At 36.4% G+C, this 27,095-nt stretch overlaps 2 protein-coding genes and 1 long non-coding RNA gene across 7 annotated transcripts; 1 reads left to right on the top strand and 2 right to left on the bottom strand.

Annotated features, from left to right (window-relative positions):
- Positions 1 to 1,821: 1,821 nt before the first annotated feature.
- stx3a (syntaxin 3a) lies at positions 1,822 to 11,370 on the bottom strand. Of its 2 annotated transcripts, none has more exon segments than NR_131945.1 (11): positions 1,822 to 2,441; positions 3,312 to 3,585; positions 4,323 to 4,433; positions 5,205 to 5,339; positions 8,315 to 8,388; positions 8,519 to 8,627; positions 8,704 to 8,774; positions 8,870 to 8,944; positions 9,041 to 9,140; positions 9,224 to 9,298; positions 11,067 to 11,370. NR_131945.1 is itself a non-coding variant. In NM_001308827.1 (11 exon segments), coding segments are annotated over 10 exon segments (858 nt in total). In that variant the 5' UTR covers positions 11,097 to 11,370; the 3' UTR covers positions 1,822 to 2,441; positions 3,312 to 3,319.
- LOC147846991 (uncharacterized) lies at positions 10,757 to 14,653 on the top strand. Its single transcript, XR_015476895.1, has 3 exons — positions 10,757 to 13,851; positions 13,912 to 14,160; positions 14,516 to 14,653. It is a non-coding gene; the product is annotated as an uncharacterized LOC147846991 (long non-coding RNA).
- Positions 14,654 to 14,996: 343 nt separating this feature from the next.
- On the bottom strand, positions 14,997 to 26,704 carry ndufs8a (NADH:ubiquinone oxidoreductase core subunit S8a). Of its 4 annotated transcripts, none has more exons than XR_015475637.1 (8): positions 26,058 to 26,704; positions 24,805 to 24,861; positions 24,637 to 24,702; positions 20,290 to 20,379; positions 20,003 to 20,175; positions 19,497 to 19,625; positions 15,613 to 15,990; positions 14,997 to 15,504 (listed from the first exon to the last, which is right to left on the bottom strand). XR_015475637.1 is itself a non-coding variant. In XM_087235409.1 (7 exons), exons 2-7 carry the CDS (start codon positions 24,845 to 24,847, stop codon positions 15,859 to 15,861), a joined length of 633 nt encoding a protein of 210 aa, XP_087091535.1. In that variant the 5' UTR covers positions 24,848 to 24,861; positions 26,058 to 26,704; the 3' UTR covers positions 14,997 to 15,858.
- Between the last annotated feature and the right edge of the window lie 391 nt (positions 26,705 to 27,095).

Below are 27,095 nucleotides of genomic sequence, written 5' to 3'. Positions count from 1 at the left end.
GGGACTAAGCTGAAAAGAAAATGAATGAATGAATGAAAAATGTCTACAGGTAAAATTGTTGACGTTACTTTGAGATTTAGTTCTTTGTTGTTAACCTTAAAGTCCGTCAGCGCACATTGTTATTTTTTTAGGTGAATTATCAATTTCATTCATTTCCTTTCGGCTCAGCCCCTTTGTTCATCAGGGGTCGCCACAGCGGAATGAACCGCCAACTATTCTAGCATTTTTTTTACACAGTGGATGCTCTTCCATCAGCAACCCAATACTGAAAACATCCATACACACTCATTCACACACACATACACTACGGACAACTCTGTTTATTCAATTCACCTATAGCGCATGTCTTTGGACTGTGAGAGAAACCGGAGCACCCGGAGGGCACCCACGCAAACACGGGGAGAACATGCAAACTTTACACAGAAATGCCAACTGACCCGGCCGGGGCTTGAACCAGTGACCTTCATGCTTTGAGGTGACAGTGCTAACCACTGAGCCACCATGCTTACTATCAATTTGTAAAAGTTAATTTATTACAAAAAAAAGTTTGTTATGATAATCTTCAATCAAAGTCTGCCCATTTCCTTCTATGTTTGGAGTGGCGGTCCTGCTCTGGTGTCGTCAGTTTGACGGCTTCAGCCAAAATATACTTAACCACACCCCCTATTATTGTTAATTTGCTAAAAGAAAGCTCAGCCCCTACTTAATATTGAGTTTCAGTTGGAAGTACATCAACATACTGAAATAAAAGTCTCAGCAACTTCCTTTAAACTTTAAATTTACCACAGACTTCGTTTTACTCATTATCTTTGTCATTTGATCATTTAGAGCTTAGGTCTCGACTCAATTCCTGGAGGGCCGCAGCTCTGTACAGTTTTGCTCCAACCTTGCTCTGCACAAGACGTTTGGCCATAGGTCGACCAATGGTCGTGCCCAACTGAGTCTGGTTTTTTGTCAATTGGTGAAGTTTTTTCCTCGCCGCTGACGCCACCGGCTTGCATGATTCGGGATCTGTAGAGCTGTGCATCGATGGATTTTCTCTTCAGTGTTTGGACTCTCAGTAATGAACAGAACTGAATTTAAACAACTGGAATGACACTGTTTCAATTTACTATGATCTTCTATGTGAAGCTGCTTTGACACAATCTACATTGTAAAAGCGCTATACAAATAAAGGTGAATTGAATTGAATCCCAACAGCTTCTGAACACCTTCATTAGTTGGATCAGCTGTGTTTGATAGGGTTGGAGCAAAACTGTGCAGAGCTGCGGCCCTCCAGGAATTGAGTTTGAGACCCATGATTTAGAGGCAACGAGTGGTGAATTAGCCTTTGATGTGACGACTGCAGCAGAGAGGTTTTTGTAATAAAGACTAACACTTTCTATTCAGGATGTGACGTAAATCATGCTGCACTGGAAGAGCCTGAGCAAACCGGGCATCGGTTTACTGTCAGAGATTTACTGCTTATGTCATCCAGTGTAGACAGAATTGCTAATTATTAAAGCATTACTGTTATCCAGTGTAGATAAAACCACTACTTAAAAGTATGACTGTCATCCAGTGTAAACAAATATCCATAAATTAGCAGTTTTTCATATTTTTTGTGATTCATGGCTTTATTTTTCCCTGTTTATTTGTTTTTTAATTGCATTATGGGACCTAAATCTTTCTTCCAACAACTTTTAACCTTGAAAAGTTAGAAAAAAAGTCACTTTTGTTAACATTTAATAGTTTAAAGTAATATATTGTCTGGGTCAGTGTTGTATATAAAGCTACAAAAACCTTGTAATAAACTGCCAGAACATTTTCTGGTATTTTACAGACTTATATTTCTCTATACATTATTTCTTATAGATTATATTATTTCAAACTACAAAAATGTCAATGAAAGCCACTTTGTCAAACAGTAGAGTTGAATTTTCAACATCAAAAGTGGACAGAGCAGAGATCAACATCCTATAATGCAATTCACAAAAGTGAATAAACAGAAAACACTGAATCCCAATCCCAATGTGAATCCCAAATTACAGAAACTGTTAATTATCAGATATTTTGTACACTGTAGACACAATGTAAGCGGGCACCAGTATTCATCAGGATGTTTCACTTGTCAGTTATAAAAATGAGGCCTCGAAAAACAAGAATGTTATCCTCATACAGGCTATATCCAAAACCAACTAAAAATAAAAGCAAATATTTATACCACAACCCTAAAAGATAGCTTGCACACCACATTTTACTGTGATGCTTCTAATAACGCAAGGCCAACTGATGAGACAGGAAAATCGTAGAAGACAAAAATAGAGATGGGAAAATAAGATAAACAAGCAATGGAAAACATGTTGTGTATTTGGGAATGCTTATTGTTCATCGGCACGAAGATGCTCCTCTTGATTTGTTGATAGACACTGTGAACTTGTAACAGTAGACAAAGTCTTCCTCTGGGAAAACAAATCAAAACAGGATGTTACTCACAAACTTTCAACAAACACTACCTGACAAAAGTCTTGTCTATCCAAGTTTTAGGAACAACAAGCAAATTATTGACTCCTAGTTGATCATTTGGTATCAGAAGTGGCTTATATGAAAGGCAAATGCCTCTAGATTACGCTTATTTTACCGAAATAAAATATGATCATGCTTTGATTTTTATTTATTTAATTAGGTCTGACTTTGCTTAGACAAAAGTCTTGTCACTTAACAGAAATACTGTACAGCAGTGGAAAAAGTGTTAATATTGTGTATGACTCCCACGAGCTTGGAGGACTGCATCCATACATCTCTGCAATGACTCAAATCACTTATTAATAAAGTCATCTGAAATGGCAAAGAAAGCTTTCATGCAGGACTCCCAGAGTTCATCAAGATTCTTTAGATTCATTTTCAATGCCTCCCCCATCTTACCCTAGACATACTTAATAATGTTCATGTCTGGTGACTGGGCTGGCCAATCCTGGAGCACCTTGACCTTCTTTGCTTCCAGGAACTTTGATGTGGAGGCTGAAGTATGAGAAGGAGTGCTATTCTGCTGAAGAATTTGTCCTCTCTTGTGGTTTGTAATGTAATGTGCAGCACAACTTGACTGATTTCTGTGAGATTTCTTTGTCCATGCGGGTTCCAGTAGGTCTTATGCAGTATATGTGATGTTTGGGATGCAGTTCAACAGATGATTCATCTGAAAAATCTACCTTCTGCCACTTTTCCAAACGATCAACTAGAAGTCAGGTTATTATTTGTTGCTTTTACAGCTGTGATCAACGACAAGTCAGGTAGTGTACTGTTCATAAAGTAACTTAATCATTAATATTCACCTTGTAGTCTATGTCAGCCAGCTGTAGACCAGAGAGCCTCCGATGACCGCAAGAATTGTGCAACACAACATGATCATCATCTTTTTCTGCAGGGGTGTAAGTGATCAGGATATAAAGACAGTGAAGGGAAGCAAAGGGAAAGGATAATTGGGAAATGTGTAGAAAGCAGAGTTGAAATCACGTAGAAGAAACAAGACATCAGTGCAAGAAGAGAAGTAAAAAAACAGAAGAAATCAAAGGGTAATGAATAATAATAATAATAAGAAAAAAAACCCTGCAAAACATGAAATGCAATTTGAAAATCTTAGAAACTGGTAGTTTACAGAATGGGAATGTGTCCTCACAGCGCAATGCATTCTGGAAATTTGGGAAACGGGAACATGGATCCTATTGAGCTCTATAGGTTTATCATCATTTCATTATATACACTGACTTGCAATAAACTGTAAGTGCTCAAACCACAGTTAGAGAAGAAATCATGTATAGAATTGTTTTCTTGCAGCAGCTTATTAATACGCTGTCACTTACGAATAGGTTGGTTCATTTTAGCACTGGAGTATTATTATATTACAGAATGCTTGTTTTAAGCTACTCAGACACACAACAAGAGTTTATAAAGCTAGTGCTGTCAAACAATGGTGACTAATAGCATCAAAAATAACAGTTTGTATTTACATAATGTATGTCTAAGGTGTATAAATGTTGTGTATCTATAAATAAAATATTAAAAAATTCTACAAAATAAATAAATAAATATATATATATATATATATATATATATATATATATATATATATATATATATATATATATATATATATATATATATAAATGTATTGTAAATAAAACATCTTTTTTTTCTGTGGTGATTTGCATTAGTTTACATTTGCTGGAAAACATTTGGCATGCAACTTGCAGATTCCTATTCTCCATTCATTATATCAATGAAAATGCTACACAGATAAAGATTGTTTGTTTTATGACACAGTTGCTGTACTCGTCCAAGCTCACCCTGCGTGCTTCCTGTTGGAACTTGGCAGCTTTTTTAGTGTCAGCCACAGCTCTTTCCACAAAACCCACCGACTGGTCCATGTTGCTCTCAATCCTGTCAATCATGCTTCCCTGTCGACAAATATGAATATTAAATGCTTAAATCTATCTCAAACCTGAGCGAAACAACATATAAAATGTCTCCATTAAAGGGATAGTCCACCAAAATTGAAAGTGCTGTCATCATTTACTCACTTGTTCAAAACCGATTTCAGCTAATTTGTTTATGGTCAATGGCAAACAGCGTTTTTAACAGCATGTTAATAAGAGGTTATTAACACATAACTGCCAACACTCCCGTTTCATCTGGGAGCTTCCTGTATTTCAGACCCATCTCCTGCCACCCTCCCGTTTTGTTATTTCTCCTTGAAAACTCCCGTAATTTCACACCCCCCCCCCCCCCCCTCAGCTTTCTGGTACAGTTTATAACACCCCAGGATTGCGACTTTGCTATAGTATCCAATCGCAGCGGCTGCACGAAACCCGGTCCATAGTAGCAACTTACGGTAGCTGTGTTATTCAAACACCTCACCCTCAAAACTTAGACATTCCCAGCACTCCTGCTCTCCCCTCCCCTGTCTAGACAAATGTTGGCAAGTATGTATCAACATGCTTTTAAAAACGCTGTTTGCCATTGGCTTTTATAGTATGTATGGAAGTACCCAAATAGTACACATTTTCTATGGAAGTCGAATAGTTGATGGGTTCCAGCAACGAGCATTCTTTAAAATATCTTCTTTTGTGTTCAACAGTAGAAAAAGGCTGGTAAACGTGAGGGAGAGTAAATGATGAGATCATCTTCACTTTTGGGTGAACTATCCCTTTGAAGATGAACACATGTACCTGATTCTCCACCAGCACCGCGATGTCCACAAACATGTCATGAAGCTCTTTTATGCTGCTCTCCAGCCGCATGATATCTTTGTGTCTTGCCTCGATCTCACTTAGGGCCTGTTTAGATATTCCAGAATCCATAATCTACGGAAAAGAAGAAAGTATTTATAAGCATACTGAATTGAAAGTCTAAAAATCTGTAAGATATTAAACGCTTATAAAACCGTGAACAATCATTGTGGTTTAAAATATATTTTTATTGTAAAATATCTTACATTTGGTAATTTATTAGCATGTTTTCAGCTTTACATAATCCTTCAGAAATTATTTTAATGTTGATTTGGTGCTCAAGAACAATTTTATTTTAAAGGTTGGAAACTTCTGCTAGTATTCCAGTGTTACATTTTACCTCCTTTCTAGGGGTTCGGAGAAAATGTAACACTGGTTCGAGCCTCGACTGGGTCAGTTGGCGTTTCTGTGTGGAGTTAACATGTTTTCCCCACATTTGCTCGAGTTTCCTGGTTGCTCCGGTTTCCCCCACAGTCCAAAGACATGTGGTATAGGTGAATTGGGTATGCTAAAATTATTGAGTGTAAATGAGTGTGTATGAATGTTTCCCAGAGATGGGTTGCAGCTGGAAGGGCATTCGCTGCCTAAGACATGTGCTGGATAAGTTTGCAGTTCATTCCAATGTGGCGACCTTGGATTAATAAAGGGACTAAGCCGAAAAGAAAATAAATAAATGAATGAATAAATAAAAATATCTAATTTAATTTGTTTAAATGAATAATAATAATAATAAATCAATGTTTAATAATGTGCATGGAGAATCTCCTTTTTCTCTATCCCAGCATACTTTCACTTAAGATAAAAGGAAAAAGAAAAGTTGGGAAGGGGGGGGGGGGGGGGGGGGGGGAGATTTTTAAAATTTTGTCTTTTATTCACTGTTTAACAGAGGCAATCTTTTTTTACATTTCCAGAAAGGGTAATCAAAAAAAAAAAAAGATATTACTTAAATAAAAATATGCATAGCTAAAATCGTCAGGAGAGGGTAAGGCCAAATAACAAACAAAACAAAAGCTTCCTAAATAGACAATAAGTCCTATATTTCCTATTACAAAAAAAATCTCAAAGCAATGACAATGCTCTTATCTCACTCTCTGACTGAGTTACACATCTCTTTTATTCACACTACAATCTCACAAGTTCATATTTTAAATATCACACTATATCACTGGGATAGCAAAAACAGGGACTCTCTCTGTGCTTAGCGGCTCTGCCTCTTAATAAAGTATATATCAACAGAAACAGATCTGACTTGCTCTGATTCGAAGCAGGTGCTCTAAATGTTTAGATGATAAAGGTACATTATATCACTGCCTTTGGCAATTTCCTAAAATACAAACGTTTTGGAAAATATTTGAATGCATGTCAGACATGTTTAATATTAAAATCCCTTTAAATGCCAAGCTCTGTATTCTGGTTTGTATCCCATGAAACTTAGAACTGGAAAGACAACAATTTTTGATTTTGTTTTTCTTCAAGCTGGAAGGGCTATTGCATTACGCTGGAAACACATGGATGCTCCATCCGTGGAATTGTGAAAAAGGAGATAGTGAATTGTATTGGACTGGAGAGACTTGTCACGATCCCCAGCGATCCAGCCTGTGCAGATCGCTGGTAAACTCACAGATCGCATTGAACTACAAATCTACCAGTATATGGACTGCAAGATCCAGTCATGCAACACACACGAATACACCTGCTCCAAGTCTCCATTGATTAGACTCACACAGCTGATGCTGCTCATGGACTGATTACATTACACACACACACACACACACATATATATATATATATATATATATATATATATATATATATATATATATATATATATATATATATATATATATATACAGCTCACTTTGAAACTCTCATTGCTGAGTTTTGTTATACTAAATGTGAACGTGGTTTTCCTTGCCTTCTGTGTTTGAACCTTGCTTTGTTTTGTTAGTTTATTTTTGTCTGCTGCCTGCCTTTTGACCATCTGCGTGTTTATTGACTCTGAATTGCCCATACACTTCTGCTTGTTCCTGTATTGACCCATGCTTGCCTGACCATTCTGTTTAATAAAACCTGCAAAAGGATCCTCACTCTAGGAGGACTATCTTTGGGAACCATATATGAATATTACGTAAATGTTTGTTTGTAAACATTTTAAAATTTTTAAATTGTATTATTATTTTCATTATTTTATTATGATTTTTATTTACTTTATTTATTTTTTTACTTTTTTAGTTATGTCATTTGACTGTGTATATATACAGGTAAAGTAAAAATTATTAGCCCCCCTTTAATTTTGTTTTTCTTTTTTAATTATTTTCCAAATTATGTTTACAGAGCAAGGAAATTTTTACAGTATGTCTGATAATATTTTTTCTTCTGGAGAAAGTCTTATTTGTTTTAGTTCAGCAAGAATAAAAACAATTGAAAATTTTTAAAAACACATTTTAAGGTCTATATTATTAGCCCCTTTTTTATTTTTTTTAATAGTCTACAGAACAAACCATCATTATACAATAAATTGCCTAATTACCCTAACCTGCCTAGTTAACCTAATTAACCTAGTCGAGCGTTTAAATGTCACTTTAGCTGAATAGAAGTGTCTTGAAAAATATCTAGTAAAATATTATTTACTGTCATCATGGTAAAGATAAAATAAAATAGTTATTAAAAATGAGTTAATAAAACTATTTAGAATGTGCTGATAAAATCTTCTCTCCATTAAACAGAAATTGGGGAAAAAATAAACAGGGGGCCTAATAATTCAGAGGGGCTAATAATTCAACTATGTGTATATGTGTATGCTGCATTGTTATTGTGTGCCTAGTTGATGTGGGGGGGAAAGAGAAAAAAAAAATCAATAAATAAATGTTCGAAACTGTTTTTTTTTATTATTCTTTTAGTGAAATTGTCATGATCTTTAATGAACAGAAATAGTTTCTTACAGCAGTTACCGAATATAATGTTTTTGTAAAAATACAAAAATTATAACAAAATTATATTCTTACGACAAAACCTCACACACACACAGACATAAACAGAATAGTACCCACTCCTGCTGTGAAAACCGCAGCGTTCCCTCCATCCAGCATTTCCTCCAGTTCCTCATCAGTAGTGGCTTTTCCAGCTGTAACACAAGATTCACTATTGGCCCTAAACATGCATATGATATCAAATCCATGGATCATATAAATCAAACCCAAAGGTTGGTCTGTGCGTATGTGTGTGTGTGTGTGTGTGTGTGTATTGTCACTCACTGATCTCCAGCTGTCTTTGAATGCGTCCTTTGCTCTTCTCTCTAAACTCCACTTGGGCTTCATTGTATTTGGTCATCACCTCTACAAACTTCTTCGCAAGAATGGCATGCTAAAATGTAGGAAGCAAACACCGTATGAATAAAAGTAAAAACTCCTTATTAGCTAATGCGATAGTGATTGGTTACCTGAGATTTTTTTATCCGCATATCAGCTGAAACCCTCTCCTCGGTGTTAGCTGCCAAATTCTGCTCAATGCCTGTCAATGAAATAGTTCAGAACTTATAGATAATATTAGTGTATCATTTTGTCTAGTTGTCATTATATTGTCAATAAGTAAGAACAGAAGTGTACTTTTTAGTTTATTGCGAGCATTGTTGGCCAGTTTCTTTATCTCATTGGTAACTGCTTCCAATTCATCCTGTGTCTCTGGTTGAGAAAGGAGATGAGAAATAGGTGAAACATGAAGATGTTGGGAAGATGAGAGAGAAAATGAATAGGTAATAATAACAACAAGTGACTAACTCTGCTCTGATGTTGGCGCAGAGAGAATAACAGAATACAGTCGCTTGATCTCCACTACATTTTCATCAATCTTGTCAATACTGGTGCGGATTTCTTCAATCTATAAAACAAGCAGAAATTACTACATTTTGACATTCAAATGCTCCACTTGACTTAAATACAGTGTAGTTGATATGCAAATACCTGAGCAAAGAACTCATCCATGAATTCTTTATTTTCCATCGGAATTTCCACATCATCGGCAGTCTGATCCGACTTCTGGATTGACATACATGAACAACAACAAAATGAGTGCTAGCCTGGAAAAAAAACTACACTACCTGACAAAAGTCCTGTCGTCGATCCCAGTAGTGAGAGGAACAAATAATAACTTGACTAGTAGTTGATCGTTTTGAAAAGTGGCAGAAGTTAGATTTCTTCCAATGAATCGTCTGTTGAACTGCATCCCAATCATCACAAACACTGCAGAAGACCTACTGGAACCCGCATGGACCCAAGATTCTCACAGAAATCAGTCAAGTTTGGTGAAGGAATAATCATGGTTTAGGGTTACATTGAGTATGGGGGCGTGCGAGAGATCTGCAGAGGTATCAAGACATTTGTGCTGCCCACTAAATTACAAACCACAGGAGAGGGCAAATTCTTCAGCAGGATAGCTCTCCTTCTCGTACTTCAGCCTTCACAACAAAGTTTCCGAAAGCAAAGAAGGTGAAGGTGGTCCAGAATTGGCCAGCCCAATCACCAGACATAAACATTATTAAGCATGTCTGGGGTAAGATGGGGAGGAGGCATTGAAGATGAATCCAAATAATCTTGATGAACTCTGAGAGTCCTGCATGAAAGCTTTCTTTGCCATTTCAGATGACTTTATTCATAAGTCGTTTGAGTCATTGCAGAGATGTATGGATGCAGTCCTCCAAGCTCATGGGAGTCATACACAATATTCATTCTTATTCCACTGCACCATGACTTTATATTGTACACTGTACATTATTTCTCTTAAGTGACAAGACTTGTCTAAGCAAAGTCAGACCTTACTGTCCAAATTAAATAACTAAAAATCAAGGCATGATCATATTTTATTTTGGTAAAAGCGTATTCTACAGGTTTTTGCCTTTCATTTAAGCCACTTTTGATACAAAATGATCAACTAGAAGTCAAGCTATTACATGCTGTTCCTAAAACTTGGATAGACGACAAGACTTTTGTCAGGTAGTGTATAGTCAAGCTGTTGTTTAGCTGGTAAACCAGCTGGTCTCTGAGACTGTCTAGACCAACAAACATTAGACTGGTTGCGATTTTTACTTTAAAGTAAACCTGAAAAAAAAAAGGTCCTCACAGCTTTATCTTCAAGATTTGTAGAAAAACTCCACAATACAGAAACCTTTAAATTGTTTTTAAACTGTGTACCATGAAAACCACCCACATGAAAAAATACTATAATATAAATAGTGTTTTTGAACACACTGTAAAGGTATTTCACTGTGATAGTACAACACTTTACTGAGCAATACAGCATTAACTTAGAACTGATAAACTATTTAATACTGTATTATACCTCACAAAATGTGTGTGAGGGAATTTGCATCATTCTATATTCAGCTACATAAACTTAGTACAGAATTGGGTAATTTGTTATTATAGTTTAGCATTACCAGAATTACCACAGCATATTAATTCAAGTACTTCATAGTAAGTAAAAAAAAATTGCAATACAGTGTTAATTATGCTCGACAAAAGGATGCTGTTTCGCTTCTAGCAGCGAGTCTCACATTTCAGACGCACGTTGACAGTTGTTTACTCTTTAAAACCATTTCGTATAACAAGTATAATCTTCTGATTATTATAGGACACCCTTTGCTAACATTTACATAAAAATCTACAAGAGTAATTAACGAGTTAGCCAGCCCAGTTGAGTCAATGCTGAGCTCAGGACCTCCCCATAGATAAAGGTCAAACAGTAGCAAATCAATCCACACAGTGCTTTTAATCCCAAAACCGTAATTCATAACAAATATTATCTTACCGATTTTAGCTGTTCCAGTCGGTCCTTCATCTTCGGCTCAATATGATAAGAGACTTAAATACTTCAAACGGCTGTAATGGTCAATATAGACGACAAATGACAGCAGCGGATTCGTTTTCAGAGCGGGAAACTAGAAAACATCATTAGCCACCACTTCACAACATGAAACGCTCAATTTAGAATTCCCACTGTTTAGGTTTCTTTTTGAAGATCCTCTTAAAATATCAGAGGAGTGTTCTTTTTTTTTCTTGCAAAAAAACAAACAGTATGGCAGTGTCGCTCCAGTCTTGTAGTTGTCCTAAGCCTATCCTCTCAGAGCGGATTAGAGCAACAGTTGTATGCTGGGTAGCTAATCTTCCTTCACTGAGGTGCTCCTGCTTCTCCATTAACACACATGATGGGAACCATCAAAACAGTGCTTGGTCAATATGGCAAGCTATTTTAACATTTAATCTACATATAATAAAAAACTTATATATTATTATCAATGCACAACTTTTGAATCACAATATACACCCTACTGGATTAATCTCTGGTGACTGTGGAGGCCATTTGAGTACAGTGAACTCATTGTCATGTTCAAGAAACCAGTCTGAGATGATTCACGCTTAATGACATGGCGCATTATCTTGCTAGAAGTAGCCATCAGAAAATGGGTACACTGTGCTCATAAAGGGATGGACATGGTCAGCAACAATACTCAGGTAGGCTGTGTCATAGACACAATACTCAATTGTTACTAATGTGCTCAAAATGTGCCATGAAAATATCCTCTACACACCATTACACCACCACCAGCCTGAACCATTGATACAAGGCAGGATGGATCTATGCTTTCATGCTGTTGACGCCAAATTCTGACTACAATCCGAGAGTTGCAGCAGAAATCGAGACTCATCAGACCAGGCAACATTTTTCCAATCTTCTATTGTCCAATTTTGGTGAGTCGCTGAAGTGTAGCCTCAGTTTCTTATTTTTAGCTGAAAGGAGTGGCACCGGTGTGGTCTTCTGCTGCTGTAGCCCATCCACCTCAAGGTTGGACGTGTTGTGTGTTCAGAGATGCTCTTCTGCATACCTCCGTTGCAACAAGAGGTTGAGTTACTGTTGCCTTTCTATCAGTTGAAACCAGTCTGGCCATTCTCCTCTAACCTCAACAAGGCATTTGCGTCCACAGAACTGCCACTCACTGGATATTTTTTCTTTTTCAGACCATTCTCTGTAAACCCTAGAGATGGTTGTGCATGAAAATCCCAGTAGATCAGCAGTTTCTGAAATACTCAGACCAGCCTGTCTGGCATCAACAACCATGCCACGTTCAAAGTCACTTAAATCACCTTTCTTCACAATTCTGATGCTCAGTTTGAACTGCAGCAGATCACCTTGACAATGTCTACATGCCAAAATGCATTAAGTTGCTGCCTTATGATTGGCTGAATAGAAATTTGTGTTAACAAGCAGTTGGACAGGTGTACTTAATAAAGTGGCCGGTGTCTGTAAGTAGCTATCATTATGTAACTAAATCACTTATCCACTGCAGTTTAGTACTGCTTGAAGTGGATGACACTATAGTTGTTGCCCCACTACTGCCGTGATTTCCTAAAAAACTCGTCCCATGTGAACCAAAAACACAGAGGTGCTTGCAGCGAACTATTTTAAATATAACAAATTTGGTATCTTTTGTCACAAATCAGTGTTTTGATAATGCTACAGCTGCAACCTCCTCACCTAACACTGATTTACTAAAAAAAAGTACAGGGTGATACTGAAGTTACATACAAAATGCAGTGGAAAAGTGCATTAAGAGAACCAAGGGACAATCAATGATCTGCCGAGCGTTAAATGATTTTAATGCATGACATGGAGGTCATTTTATTAAGACTTAAGAGATGAAATCCAGCAGCAGGTCCCGATGATGTAAAGCTTCTCTTGGCAAGGAGGTGTTCATGGAGCTGCCGCTGACTGCCTGGAGCTCAGTGTTTGAATACACTAAAACAAAATTTCAAAGACGCACTATCTTTGTACATAAACTACCAATTTGACAATAAAATAACTACATTCCTGCTTGGAAAAACTCTTAAAACTTGATTTTGTGGCATAATAATTGAGAATTTTTCTAATTTTAGAATGAAAAATTACCCATTAACCACCTTCATTGGTTTGCCTGTGCAGTACATACGAATACCTATCATAACAAGTGCATTTATTTTGAACTGTGATTAAACTGACTGGAACCAAAGACTATAGAATACACAAGACGTGTCACTCTTATCTTTTTGAATGGGGAAAAGTGTAACAGTCAATATGGCAAATTAAGCCCCGCTTTCTGGTACAGGAGCCAATCATCGATTGCTATATGGGGAATAAAGCCCACCTTCTTGCACAGGAGCCAATCATTGATCGCTATAGGCTGACGATACTCCAGGGGAGGGGCTCAGAGCAGACTTGAGTTTCTGAAGATTTTGTGTGATTTAGATGTTTAGAAATGAAACTAAAGAAACAGATGTTGTTTACTTTTATTGATGATTCCTAATACGAAATGTAATCATAAGCTTTGCAAGCAATTTTGAAGAATTTGATGTTTCCTCATTGAAACAGAATGCCCAAGCATGCTGCCCGAGAGGTGTTTAAAGATGGCCGCCGAGTGAAATGACCTGCCTTAAAGGTACTTTGCTTGAACTACCTGTGCGTTTAAATGAAAATAATGCACACCCTCCAGCCAATCAGAATCAAGAATTTCAACAGACCATGGGATAACAGCTAATGAAGCACTAGTAGCCATCAACTAGTTACAAGGACTTAATGGAACAGACACTAATATCTAAGATAAGCAGCAGCATTAAAACAGATACAGATAAGTTATATGGAATTCTTTAAAATGACTTGCCAAAGGCGGACAGATCTCATGGTAAACACACTAATTTCCCCAATACTTTGGAGGACCAGATGGGACACCTAATAAAGAATAATTTTATCATAATAAATTGATCAAAATAATATTGTAAACATAAAAACAGAAGGAAAAGAACAATAAAACAAACAATACTCAACCCTCCTAACCTTTCTGACACTAAGGCCTCCCGATGTACACAACCAAGTTCAAAATTCAGCAGTTGAAGGTCTGAATTAAAATAAGATCTTGATATTATATGTTTTATTTAGCTATTTTAAATCTCCCAAAACTACATTAAAAGTTTGCTGAAGCCCCCTGGGGGTCCCTTTTTTAAAAAATATTTGAAATGACCTAATTCCTGCCATCCAACATGCTTGGAAGTGGGTTTGGGGGAAGTTTGAGGACTTTTAAAGTGCTCAAAAAAATGTTTTTAAACAATTCGTCTTTTAAAATGTAAATGAAAAAAACATCAGACAACATTGAGAGAAATTATTATTATGTAATTCAGACAATAATTGGCCAAGAACACAGATTTCCTAGAAGACGGACACAGCGGCAGATTTAGTGATTTTGTTCTGAAATGCAGCCTTTCACCTTTTGTTGAATATTTATACTGCTGAATCTTTTTTTCGACACTCTAAATGAATGCAATATTTACATAATATATGATTAGTTTTCCTAAAATGAATTCACAACTAAAAATTATTACAATTTTTTTTTTTATAAATTTGACTGCTGTGCCGCTCCATGCTGGATACTTTATTATATGATTTGATTGTATATTAGATATTTAATTACATTAAAATTGTATTTGTTTAACTCTCACCATCCAAAATATGGTAGAAAATTATGTTATATTTAGTTTATAAGTATAATTTATACATCTGGATATTTATGGGGGGGCCCCAGATTTCCTCGGACCCTCAGCAGCCACTTGCCTCACTTATTGGTTAAATCTGCCCCTGGATATACAGTGTGCTGCTTGTATGAAGGTGTTCAAACTATTCCCAGAGTTGCGTTACAAGAAAAGACAAGAACAATTTGGACAGAGCGATAATTTATTATATACGGTCCACAATTATTTAGTCTTTGTACAGTTCTCACAAGGACAAATAAAATGTTTTACCAGTAAGGAGATAATGTGAGATAAACTCAACACACTTGAAGTGCTTTTGTTTGTTACAACTCTTCATTTAAATCAACTGGATGGTCAAAATATGAAATGAAGAAGGAAGAAAAAAATGGGGAGGATGGATCGACTGCCATAAAATGAGACAGTAACATTTGCCTTAAAGTAGGGCATCATTCTAGTGGTTATCCTGCCATTGATTTTACTTATTACACAGTTTACCATGTGAGGATGATGCTGTGCTGCACAACTTCAGATGTACTGAGAAATATCTCCATGTGATGCACTACTTTAAGGCTGCTTAAAGGGATAGTTCACCCAAAAATGAAGATTTACTCACCGTTAGTTGGTTCCAAAGCTTTATACGATTCTTTTTTTTTGTTGAAAACAAAATGAGATCCATTAAAGAATGTTGGAAACTGGCAACCATTAACATCAATAGAAGGAAAAACAAATGGAAGTCAATGGTTACCAGTTTCCAACAATATTCAAATGATCTAATTTTGTGTTCAATAGAATAAAGAAACTCAAACACCTTTGGAGGATGAGTAAATGATGACAAAATGTTCATTGTTTAAGTGTTCTATCCCTTTAATACCAGAACTGAGCATCTAAGTGGATGCTCACATTGAAATAAACCAAAATGTGCATCTTCAAAAGTCCCTGAAAAGTAAATCTACCTTATGCCACTGAAACACTGCGATTATTGGTGAGAGAACATGACGCTGCTTATATTGTCACTGTGCTGAGACGAGGCAGTCCGTGAAGCATGTTTATCTGTAGAGAAAGTCAGCCTGGATGTTGGCAGCGATCTCAGCCTCCCACTTGTCTCCATTGTTGAGGAGTTTCTCTTTATTATAAAGCAGTTCCTCATGGGTTTCTGTGGAGAACTCAAAGTTGGGGCCCTAAGATGTGGAAAGCAAGGCAGAGGTAAACATTAATGTAAATCTGATCTGTAATTAGTTACATAAATATTGTGATATTGTGCAGAATGAGAGGGAAAGAGCAATTCTTGGACTAAACAAGCAGGCAAGATGTTGATTTAGAAAGGATGAATTAAAATAATGAACATAACAGTCAATGGTAGGTTAGTTAATAACATATTTAATACAATATCCCTCTCAAACACTAAATGCAAATACAGTGTATGAGGAAAGTCTTCATAGCGCTTCACTTTTTCCACATTCTTTTGTTACAGCCTTATTCTAAAATAGATTATATTCATTATTTCCCTAAAATTCTACCCACAATACCCCATAATGACAATGTGAAAAAAGATTTTTTGAAATTGTTGCAAATTTATTCAAAATAAAAAAACCTGAAAAAAATAAATAAATCACACGTACATCAGTTTTCACAGCCTTTGTCATGAAGCTCTAAATTGAGCTCAGGTACATACTGTTTCCAATGATCATTCTTGAGATGTTTGAGCAGCTTAATTGGAGTTCACCTGTGGTAAGTTCAGTGGATTGCACAAGATTTGAAAAGGAATACACTTGTCTCTATAAGGTCCCAGGGTTGACAGTGCATGTCAAAGCATGAAGACAAAGGAATTGTCTGTAGAGCTCTGAGACAGGATTGTCGAGGCACAAGGCTGAAGAAGTTTGCAGAAAAATTTGGAAGATGTTTGAAACCATCAGGAATTTTCCTAGAGCTGGCCGGCCATCTAAGCTAAGACACATCGGGGGAGAAGGGCCTAAAGCCTGGTTTATACTTCTGCATCAAGTGATTGGAGTGACCCATGGCGCATGCAACACACGTAGCTGTGCAATTATACTTCTGCGCGCTGTTTCTGTTGCTCTGCAATAATACTTCCGAAACGCTAGTTGGCAGTAATGTGTTTATGTTCCTCTGTTTCGAGTTTCTTCGCTGGTGTTTTGTTTTTTTCTACCGGTGACCGTGCAACAACTTTAACCATAAGGTAAACACACACACACACAAACAAAAAAAAAATTTCATCTGGAGCTCCCTCACGGGACTCGACACTCGTAAACACTCCAACGGCTCTCGGTCCTGCCCACACTTCTCAGCGCTATCAAACCGACCAATCACAGAGCTTGCGCTACGCGTCGTTGCGATGTGTAGTTCCATTTTTTGGGAGGTGCGCGTTGGCTATGCGTCCATGCGTAGGCTGCGCCGTAGCATACGTGTGCGCTTGACACATGAGTATAAATCAGCTTTTAGTCAGGGAGGTGATCAATAACCTGATGGTCACTCTGTCTGAGCTCCAGTGTTCTTTTGTGGAGAGAGGAGAACCTTACAGAAGGACAACCATCTGTGCAGCAATCCACCAATCAGGCCTGCGTTAAGAAACAAAATTCTCTGGTTTGATGAGACTAAAACTGATCTCTTTGAAGTGAATACCAGGCGTTACATTTCAAGAAAACCAGGCACCGCTCATTACTAGGCTAATACCATCCCTACAGTGAAGCATGATGGTGCAGTTTTCAGCAGCTGGAACTGGCAGACTAGTCAGGATAGAGGGAAAGATGAATGCAGCAATGTACAGAGACATCCTGAATGAAAACCTGCTTCAGAGTGCTCTTGACCTCAGACCAGGGAGACGGTTCATCTTCCAGCAGGACAATGACCCAAAGAACACTGCCAAAATATCAATAGAGTGGCTTCACAACAACTCGGTGAATGTCCTTAAGTGGCCCAGCCAGAGCCCAGAGCCAAATCCTATTGAACATCCCAGGAGAAATCTGAAACTGGCTGTAGACTGTCGCTTCCTCTCCAACCTGATAGAGCTTGAGAGGTACTGCAAAGAGGAATGCAAAAATTCCCAAAGACAGGTGTGCCAAGCTAATGGCATCATATTCAAAAAGACTTAAGGCTGTAACTGCTGCCAAAGGTGCATCAACAAAGTATCGAGCAAAGGCTGTCATGTGATTTTTCAGCTTTTAATTTTGAATAAATTTGCAAGAATTTCAAAAAAATCTTTTTTCACATTGTCATTATGGGGTATTGTGTGGTGTTCTGAGGAAACAAATGAATTTAAACCATTTTGGAAAAAGGCTGTAACATAAAAACGTGGAAAAAGTTTAAGCGCAATGAATACTTTCCAGATGCACTGTAAAATGCACATTAATAATTCACATGAAATAATAATAATAATAACAACAATAATAAACGTTTTGTGACCAGGGGTCCATTCTTCGTACCTCGCTTAAATGATCTAAGATGATTTGGCAGATCCTGGATCTTTTAATCTTGATAACTGATCTCTCGCTAATTTGGTTCTTCAAACAAGTTCGCGAATCAGATTAGAATGTCTGGATAAACTGATCTGAGATCGCTGCGTGTGTTGTGAAGGACAGATCTATCGATCCTCGAAATCATGATCAGCAATGCAACGATTGGCTGACGGCACAGCAGCGTAATGACATCATCTGATTAATATTCAATTATCCATGTGAGCAAAATTACATCAAATTAGCAGTAAACGGCTTGTTAAATATGACACGCAATAACCTTCCACATTTGTTGTGAGCTGCAGGCTTAAACTTTCATTTGTCAAGACAAGAGTATTCATCATGCATTTCAATGCAAATAAATGTATTTAGTTCTACGTTTAGAAAAGATTTTCTTTATAATAGTAGCCGTTTTTTAATCGGTGTAAAGAATAACTGGTTGTTTACAAAAACATTTTCATATTGGTAAAGGCGTCTGCAACTTTTGTGAAGCATCAAATTACCGGCATATTAACTATCAAAACATGTTTATGACTGCATAAATGTATTATTGCTTTAAAAAAGTCACATATTCTGCATTTCTATCATACACTATTTGTACTAAAGCGATCTAAAAAGTTCATATCAATAAGTTTTCTCTTTGCACCAGGTGGCAGTCTTTGTACTTTCATTTCGAGGGTGCAGATTGCATACGTTTTAATAATATGTATAACTTTATTTATTTTATTAATGACTATAACTTTATATATATATATATATAGTTAAAAAATATGTACCATTTTTCCAAGTGTATATAACTACTACTGTAAGAAAATATCAGAATTCGGAACATACTTTCTGTATTATCTTTGCTTGAACTGAGCTGATCTAATCCTGTTTATATGAATTGAACCTGCTCCCGATCAGGTTTGACCTAGCAGAACTGTTGCTATGACAACAACTCTCGGATCAGCTTTGAAGAACGAAACGATCCTGGATCGTGTCAAATCGTCAATATCCAAATCCAGCTAACTGAGTAATCCACGTACGAAGAACGGACCCCAGCAATAATGATTTTTGTAGGATTATGTGATTTTATTATAATAATAATAATAATAATAATAATATAAATGTAAGTGGTTCAAAACCTTTCGTCAAAGTATAAACTGTAGTGATTAATCTATAATATATACTTTTGAATATTATACTGTGCTGTATTAACTGTATTAGTTGCTGACCTCTACAATAGCATCCACAGGACAGGCCTCCTGACAGAAGCCGCAGTAGATGCATTTGGTCATGTCTATGTCATAGCGTGTTGTTCTCCTGCTGCCGTCAGCACGCGGTTCAGCCTCAATAGTGATAGCCTAAAAGAGAAAAATACAGTCAGCACTTTTTAATTCACTCTGTTTTATTCACTTATGTAATTAAACAGACTTGCCATGGCATACAAGTGGTCAATGGTATTGATTCTTTTAATGGCCAATGGCAACAGCGATATCTTGGTGAGCAGAAGGTCTATGGCTGATATAAAGATATTATATATTTCAAACAATTTATCATGAATATAATTATAAAACATGCATAACAATGGCTGAAATTACATTTACTTTCAGATTAAAAAGCTATGACATATGGCCAAATTGACGTAGCACAGAATAGATTAAATCAACCAATAAAGACAATTAATACATACCAATTATCACCTGACATAATCAGAATGATGAAGGGAATTAACATTTACCTGGGCTGGGCAAATGGCCTCACAGAGTTTACATGCGATGCAGCGCTCCTCTCCTGATGGGTATCTGCGCAGCGCGTGTTCACCACGGAAACGGGGCGACAGTGGACCCTTCTCGAATGGGTAGTTGATTGTGGCTGGTTCACGGAAAAGATAGCTTACGGCCATTCCCATACCTGCATCAACAAAAACATCAAGTGGTGCTGAGTTTTTAGGAGCTATCAGGATCATTAGTTTGAAGATTTTATCAAAGTGCTTCATATGATAAACGTCTGATGTTGTTCACTGACCTCTGATCAGCTCTGTCAACAGAAGAGTCTGAGCTGCACGGTCCGTAATGGACTTCCAGTCTGTGGCTTCCTCCTGATTATTGACATACTCTGCACACCGAAAAAGGTTTTATATTAAAGGATGAGCTCATCAAAAAATTAAAAAGTTTACATTACACACAGACATATTATATATATATTCACACACACACACACACACACACACACACACACACACACACACACACACACACACACACACACACACACACACACACACGTGTACATAAATTCATTAATTCATTTATTTTTTTGTCGGCTTAGTCCGTTTATTTATCCGGGGTCGCCACAGCGGAATGAACTCTATCTTATCCAGCACGTTTTTACGCAGCAGATGCCCTTCTAACCGCAACCCATCTCTGGGAAAGTGTGTATATATATATATATATTTTTTTTAATTTATTTATTTATTTTATTTTATTTTTTTTTTATATTTTCCCTGACTCAACATTTGTGCAAACCTGTCAACCCTTTTGTTTTTCCCGGGACTTTCCCATATTTTACAATTTTATCCCGCTATTATCCATATATAAGATAAAGAAGCTGATCCTCCCTATATGCCAGTGGTTCTCAAAGTGGGGGTCGGGACCCCCCGAGGGGTTGCGGGGCAATGAAGGGGGGGTCGCCTGGTGATTTCCAAAAATCTATTTATTTTTATTAAACCATAAGAATTAACATATTTTATCCATAACTAAACTGAAAATAAAAATAGTCGTTTATAGTTACTATATACTTTATAGTTACTATAGTAGCTTATAGTTACTAGTTCTATTGGATTGCGACTCCTGGGGTAATTACATTATATTAAAGGTAGCAATAGCGTCAGATGCATTTTGATTTTATAACATCAGGTTATACTTTCTGGCACATTTAAAGCACTGACACAAATTTAATTGGTGTGTCTGCGTCATTGCATGCAAGGTTTCTGTATTCATAATCACCTCAGAGGATATTGGGGGTCGCGAGTCACTGGCATTGTTATTTTGGGGGTCGTGGGCTGAAAAGTTTGGGAACCCCTGCTATATGCAACCCATATTGCCTCCACCAGGGGGCGCCCTTGCACTTAAATGCGAATCTGTTCTGTGCTTTTACTTTATTTAGGCATGAAAACACTTTAAAGTAAATATAAAAATGGCGGGATTCCCTTCTTTTCCATAACAGACACCTTTGCCCCTCCTATGCAATCCTCAAAACAGTCAGTTCATATAGCAGTGCATGACTGTCTGACGCGCTCTATAGTGATTGAAGCAGAGCGAAAGTGGACATTCTAGAGTTTGGGTGCATGTTTAAACAGACATATACACATAATAATAATAATAATAATAATAATAATAATAATAATATCTAAACATGTCGATTTTGGTGGGTTTTCTTTTAAACACAAATTTTGTCTTAAATGATCATAAAAAGTTAGAAAAGTGCATTTTTAAAGTGACACCTTGGTTATTTAGTGTAATCAAATGAAAAAGAGGAGGAGGGAGGGATATCCCTTATTTTAACATCCCAATGTTGTCAGGTATGCTGTAGTGGTACAAATCAAATTTGTCATTAAATAATAATGACACTATTATAAAATTTGAGAAATTTAAATGAAAAATCCATATTGTTCCACTAATAAATGTGATCAGAAAATTATTTATGACACAATAATAATGGTCTCATGACAATTATGTTTATGACAGGTTTATGACAATCATGTTTATGACAAAATTATGTTGTCTTAGTAATGTTGAGTTAAATGTCAAAGACAGCTACAGGTTATGCCATGTTGTCACCAGAGATGTATAGTAACGAAGTAGAACTACTTCACTACTGTACTTAAGTACTAAAAGGCAGTATCTGTACTTTACTGGAGTATTATTTTTTTCTCCTACTTCCACTTTTACTTAAGTACATATTTTACATGAGTTTAATACTTTTACTCCGATAGATTTTTTATGTGCTGCATCGTTACTCGTTACTAGGGGTGTCAAAATGATTGATATCAGTTCAGTAATAGGTCATACCTGGTTATTACGTGATGACGTCATTTATCTCCTATGAGCGATGTCGCAATACTATGGAGGAGGACGGAGGCGCGAGGGCGAGGCGGCACAGCACACCCGCTAGTTTACTATTAGGGAGAAATGTTGTAAAACTTCACCTCTGCCTATCTCTCGCTCTCTCACTTTGGACATTTGACCCGCTGGCCAGTTTGTAAGGTAACTTTTCCTCTCTTCTTAGCTGTTAAAGCTGTGGATCCAGACATGAGCGTGCCAAGTTTGTGTGTCTATTACCTGTGATAATCGCGTATTCTTCCCGCCATGGCTGAACAGCGCTTATATTTCTAAAGCCCTTTCTGTTGAGGACAATAACCAATCATAGCCGTGTAAGACCCGCCTGTCAGCGCTCAAAAAGCAGGCGGGATAATATTGACATGAGTTTATTAGCTGTAAATGCTTGTGCTGTCTTCTGTGCATGAGTTTTGTTTGATACATCCAGGAAGAGTGTTTTCTTTGAGCAGGTCAAATTAAGGGCACAGTTCGTATATCTGACTGCTGTATTAAAGGACAAAATTTTATTACAAAAACCTTTTAACTGTCACACCAAGACAAAAGCAATAGAATGTTTTTGATTGCATTTCTTAACTCCTAATGTCGCTAGTTAACACAATCAGTGCATTTTTATTCAACACATCACATTATTTCTAAAATATCAGCCTCTACCAAATGGTTGAGATGTTGGTTTATGGTAAAAGTACCAGAATTAATAAATATACTACAGAAAATATGAACTGTAAGACCAATTTCATTAAAAACATAATAAAAATAAATAAAAATTATTACTAAATCATAGCCATAAGCCATAAAATATTTCAGATTTTCAATTAACAGAGTAATATACACATTTTCCTGTTTTTTTACAATAAAATCAAAATCAAGTGAATTTGTGAAGCAGGATTTAGTTTGCTTGTTTAGTTTAAAGCTTTTTATTTTAAAGCAATCAAACTTCAAAACTCCCAAAGTGTGAGTGTGTCTTTGTGTGTGTGTGTGAGTGAGAGTGAATAATGTGTAAGAGAAAACAACAGTGTGATTGTACCTGTGTGTGCGTCTGTGTGTGTGTGTGCGTGTGTGTGTGTGTGTGTGTGTGTGTAAGAGAGAGTGTAAAAACAATTGCAACCTATGTAATGTCCCCACAATTCACAAAAATGTGTGTGTAAGAGAGAGAGATAGAGAGAGAACTGTGTGTGTGAGAGTGTATGAATGTGTGAGAGTGGGGAGAGAGTGTACATTTAGGTGTGTGCAGGGCAGTGTGTGTGTGTGAGAGAGAGAGAATGTATGTGAGTGAACATGCTGAATTATCTCATCAGTGAAGGCATTTTCTGGTAAAAGGGCCTGACGATGTGAGCTCTTGTACCATAGAAACTATTTACAGAGAAAGACAGTATCATAAGCCATGTTTCTTTTCGTTCTGCTTAATCAAGTACCCCAAAAAGATATTCAAAATAAACAAAACAATTAGTGTATTTTGACTGCTTTCTTTAATAACTACATTACACAATACTTGTACTTTTACTTTCAGTACTTGAGTAGTAAATTTTGAAATAAACTACTTGTAATACTTAAGTACAAAAAATGTTGAATACTTTTGTACTTCCACTTAAGTATGGTGCTTAAAGAGCACTTCTACTTCTACTCAAGTCAATTTTTGATAAAGCACTTGTACTTTTACTTAAGTATGGGTCTCTAGTACTTTATACATCTCTGGTTGTCACAACAAAGACATCTCAAACAATGGACCCTTTGTATTTAACATGACATAACTGAGCTAATGACACTTAATGACAGCATGGTTGTTCTTCCATGGTGAGGCGCCACGCCAAAATTCATTCCTGGCATGGCCACATTACAGCTTCTCATTCAAAACATTAAGTCATTGTTGTTGTTTATTTAATATTGGGTTATCATCGCACCAAAACATATTAAAATGTAAGATAATTATAACAAAGCTAACTTTTCTGTTTTGTTTTGACTATCAGAGTGTAAACAGAATCATGTGTCCATTTTGGACCGTTAAAAATAGTGTTTGGGACATTTCATATGTTGCAAAACAGTTGCAAGATGACACTGTATGTCTGTAACAAAATATAAAACAATCAAAGTATTTTAAATAGCCGCTTAAGAGCTAAAATGTGCTGTTAACGTATGTGGCCACTAAGTCCTAGGAGGTTAAAATGCAGATAGCATCAGATAAAAATGTAATTAAAGTAATAGTTCACTTCTGTCACCATTTATACCAGCTTCAGTTTTGGCACCATGAGATACTTACTAATCCCTGCTCTGTGCGCCGATAGGCTGAAAGGACGTACGAGATTCTGACAGGCCAGAAACGACCCTACGGAGTAAAAAAACAGCATGATCATCCAAGGAAGAGCCAAGCCTTCATCTCCATTGCATGTATAGATGTACCAAAAGTTGTAATAAATCATAAACCCACCAGGCCTTGAAGCAGTGTAGACCACACGTAATGCTGCCGACATCTCAGTGAAGTGCACTGTGAGCAACAGAGACAAGAATGAGAGAGAATAGGGATGTTATACATCTACTGACGCATTTTAAACACCATAATTCGCTATAACTTTAGCAATTTCACCCGAATTGCAGCACTTACAATTTTGCAATAAATTTAGTTTTGTTTTATTCATATCTATATTCAGAGATTGTATGGTGTTTATACATAATTTTCCTGATTTTATACATTTAATTACACATATTTATATTATTATTCTGAATGTTCAGTGTTAAAGCAATAAAAAACAAAAATATGTTCCCAAAAGACGCTCTGTAAAAACCATCTGTAGCGTTACAGATGTTTTAGTGTAGACCGCACGTAATGCTGCACTGTGAGCAAGTGAGACAAGAATGAGGGAGAATTGGGTTTGCTATACATTTACTGACACATTTTTAACACCTTAAATTTACTATAACTTTGGCAATCCAACTTTCAGAAATCCCAAATACATTTGTTTCTAATTGAGGTGAAGTTGGGTTTATATTCACACATTCAGAATTTTTCCTTAATAATATAATTTCAGTAAAGTATTCTTTGCTAATACTAAATGGGGAAATCATATTAACAGCTCATGACTAGCAAAGCACAACACTGTTCACAGTCAGATAAATAGCGCAAATGTTCAAGTCATATTACATGTGATTTCAGACCGAATATCTGAAGTACCATGGTAAACAATATAGAGAGCTTGTCACTGAACGAGCGTGTGAATATAAAAATAAACTTCACTTAATGTGTTTCTAGGCTTCTTTTGTTACACCAATTTGTATCTGTAGACTAGATTTCAATTACAATACTTATTTTAAAAGGTGAATCTTTTATTTTTCTCTTACACAAATCAATAATTATTATTAATAATAATTATTATTATTCTATTGACCTTATTGTTTAGCCCTAGTTTGACGCTAACAAAGCAAAAAATAAAAATAAAAAATAAATAAACAAACAAGAATTTTGAACAAGACTTCATTCAGTGTTTAGTTTTTTTTTTTTTTTTTGCAGAAATGTCTGCAAATTCATAACACTTTTAAATATTGAAACATTGCATTTAAAAAAAAGTTTTATAACAAAAATGTTTGCAGTTATTAATGTAAGGTTACTCAACCCACTGGATAAGCAATCATTCATTATTTTTCACCGTGAGTATTTTTGACCTTATTGATGAGTACACTACTCACCTTGCAGTGATTTGAAAATCGGCAGATACGACAAAACGTGCGTCGTGATTGACTTCCGCTTAAAAAACGTAAACAAAACCCCAATGCCTTGGTTCCGCCGTTAGCGCGAGGCATCAAATACATAACATGTTGTCAATATTAGCACAAGATATACACACATATATGCAATCCTCCGTTATAATGCATGAAGCGACTGTTTGATTGTAGTAGTAAAGCAGGTGTTTTAGGACACAAACTCCAGCACGCAAGCTTTAGCCGACACATCCGTTTTCCAAACATTTATTCACCACATTTAAATTAAGACATCGATATACATATACAAACTTCATCTTTGCATATCTATCTATAAATCAAAGCTATTTATTCGAGGTTAAATGTCGGGCAAGCAGCGTTTGTAGTGACGTTAGATAAGCCGCCGGCTGACTCCTCAAGGACTTTCAATGACTACACTACTATTATTTATAGAACCCTAATATCAGTGTTTTCCCGACTAATAGTTTAATAAATATATTGCTCCCACAAAAGGCAGTCCGCGTTTAAGTCAAAGAACAGACCACGAATGCAGTGAGTTTAAAAATGAGCTCTCACTCACCGGACACTCGCTATTTGGCCTTCTCAACCAGAACAGCGGACGACTGAGGAAATGCACATGCAGAACGCCGGAAGTGAGCTTTTTTTTTTTTTTTAAACAAAATAAGAGTTCACACTTTCTTCCCTTACACAAACATTAAACGCATACTAAAATTTAAAACAACTATTTTAAATAATAAAACAACAAATGAACTAAAATAATACGCAACAGGCTAATAAGACTTAATTCAATTACTTTGGGAAATGCGTCAATCTTTCAAAATCTTGTTTGCGTCTTTTTGTTGATATAACACCAGACAGGCTATGAGAAAAAAATCAGTTATAAAATGAACGAAAATAAAAATGAAATAAAGGCTTCCTGTTTAGCATGTTAGAGTCATTTCATAAAAACAAAAAAAGTCGTTTGATTAAAATGTGTCCTAATCTTATAATATAAAAATAATTTGT

Source organism: Danio rerio, chromosome 1, assembly GCF_052040795.2.
Source record: "Danio rerio strain M-AB ecotype USA chromosome 1, GRCz13ab, whole genome shotgun sequence".
Taxonomy (NCBI): domain Eukaryota; kingdom Metazoa; phylum Chordata; class Actinopteri; order Cypriniformes; family Danionidae; genus Danio; species Danio rerio.
This window is presented reverse-complemented; position numbering and strand designations above follow the sequence as displayed.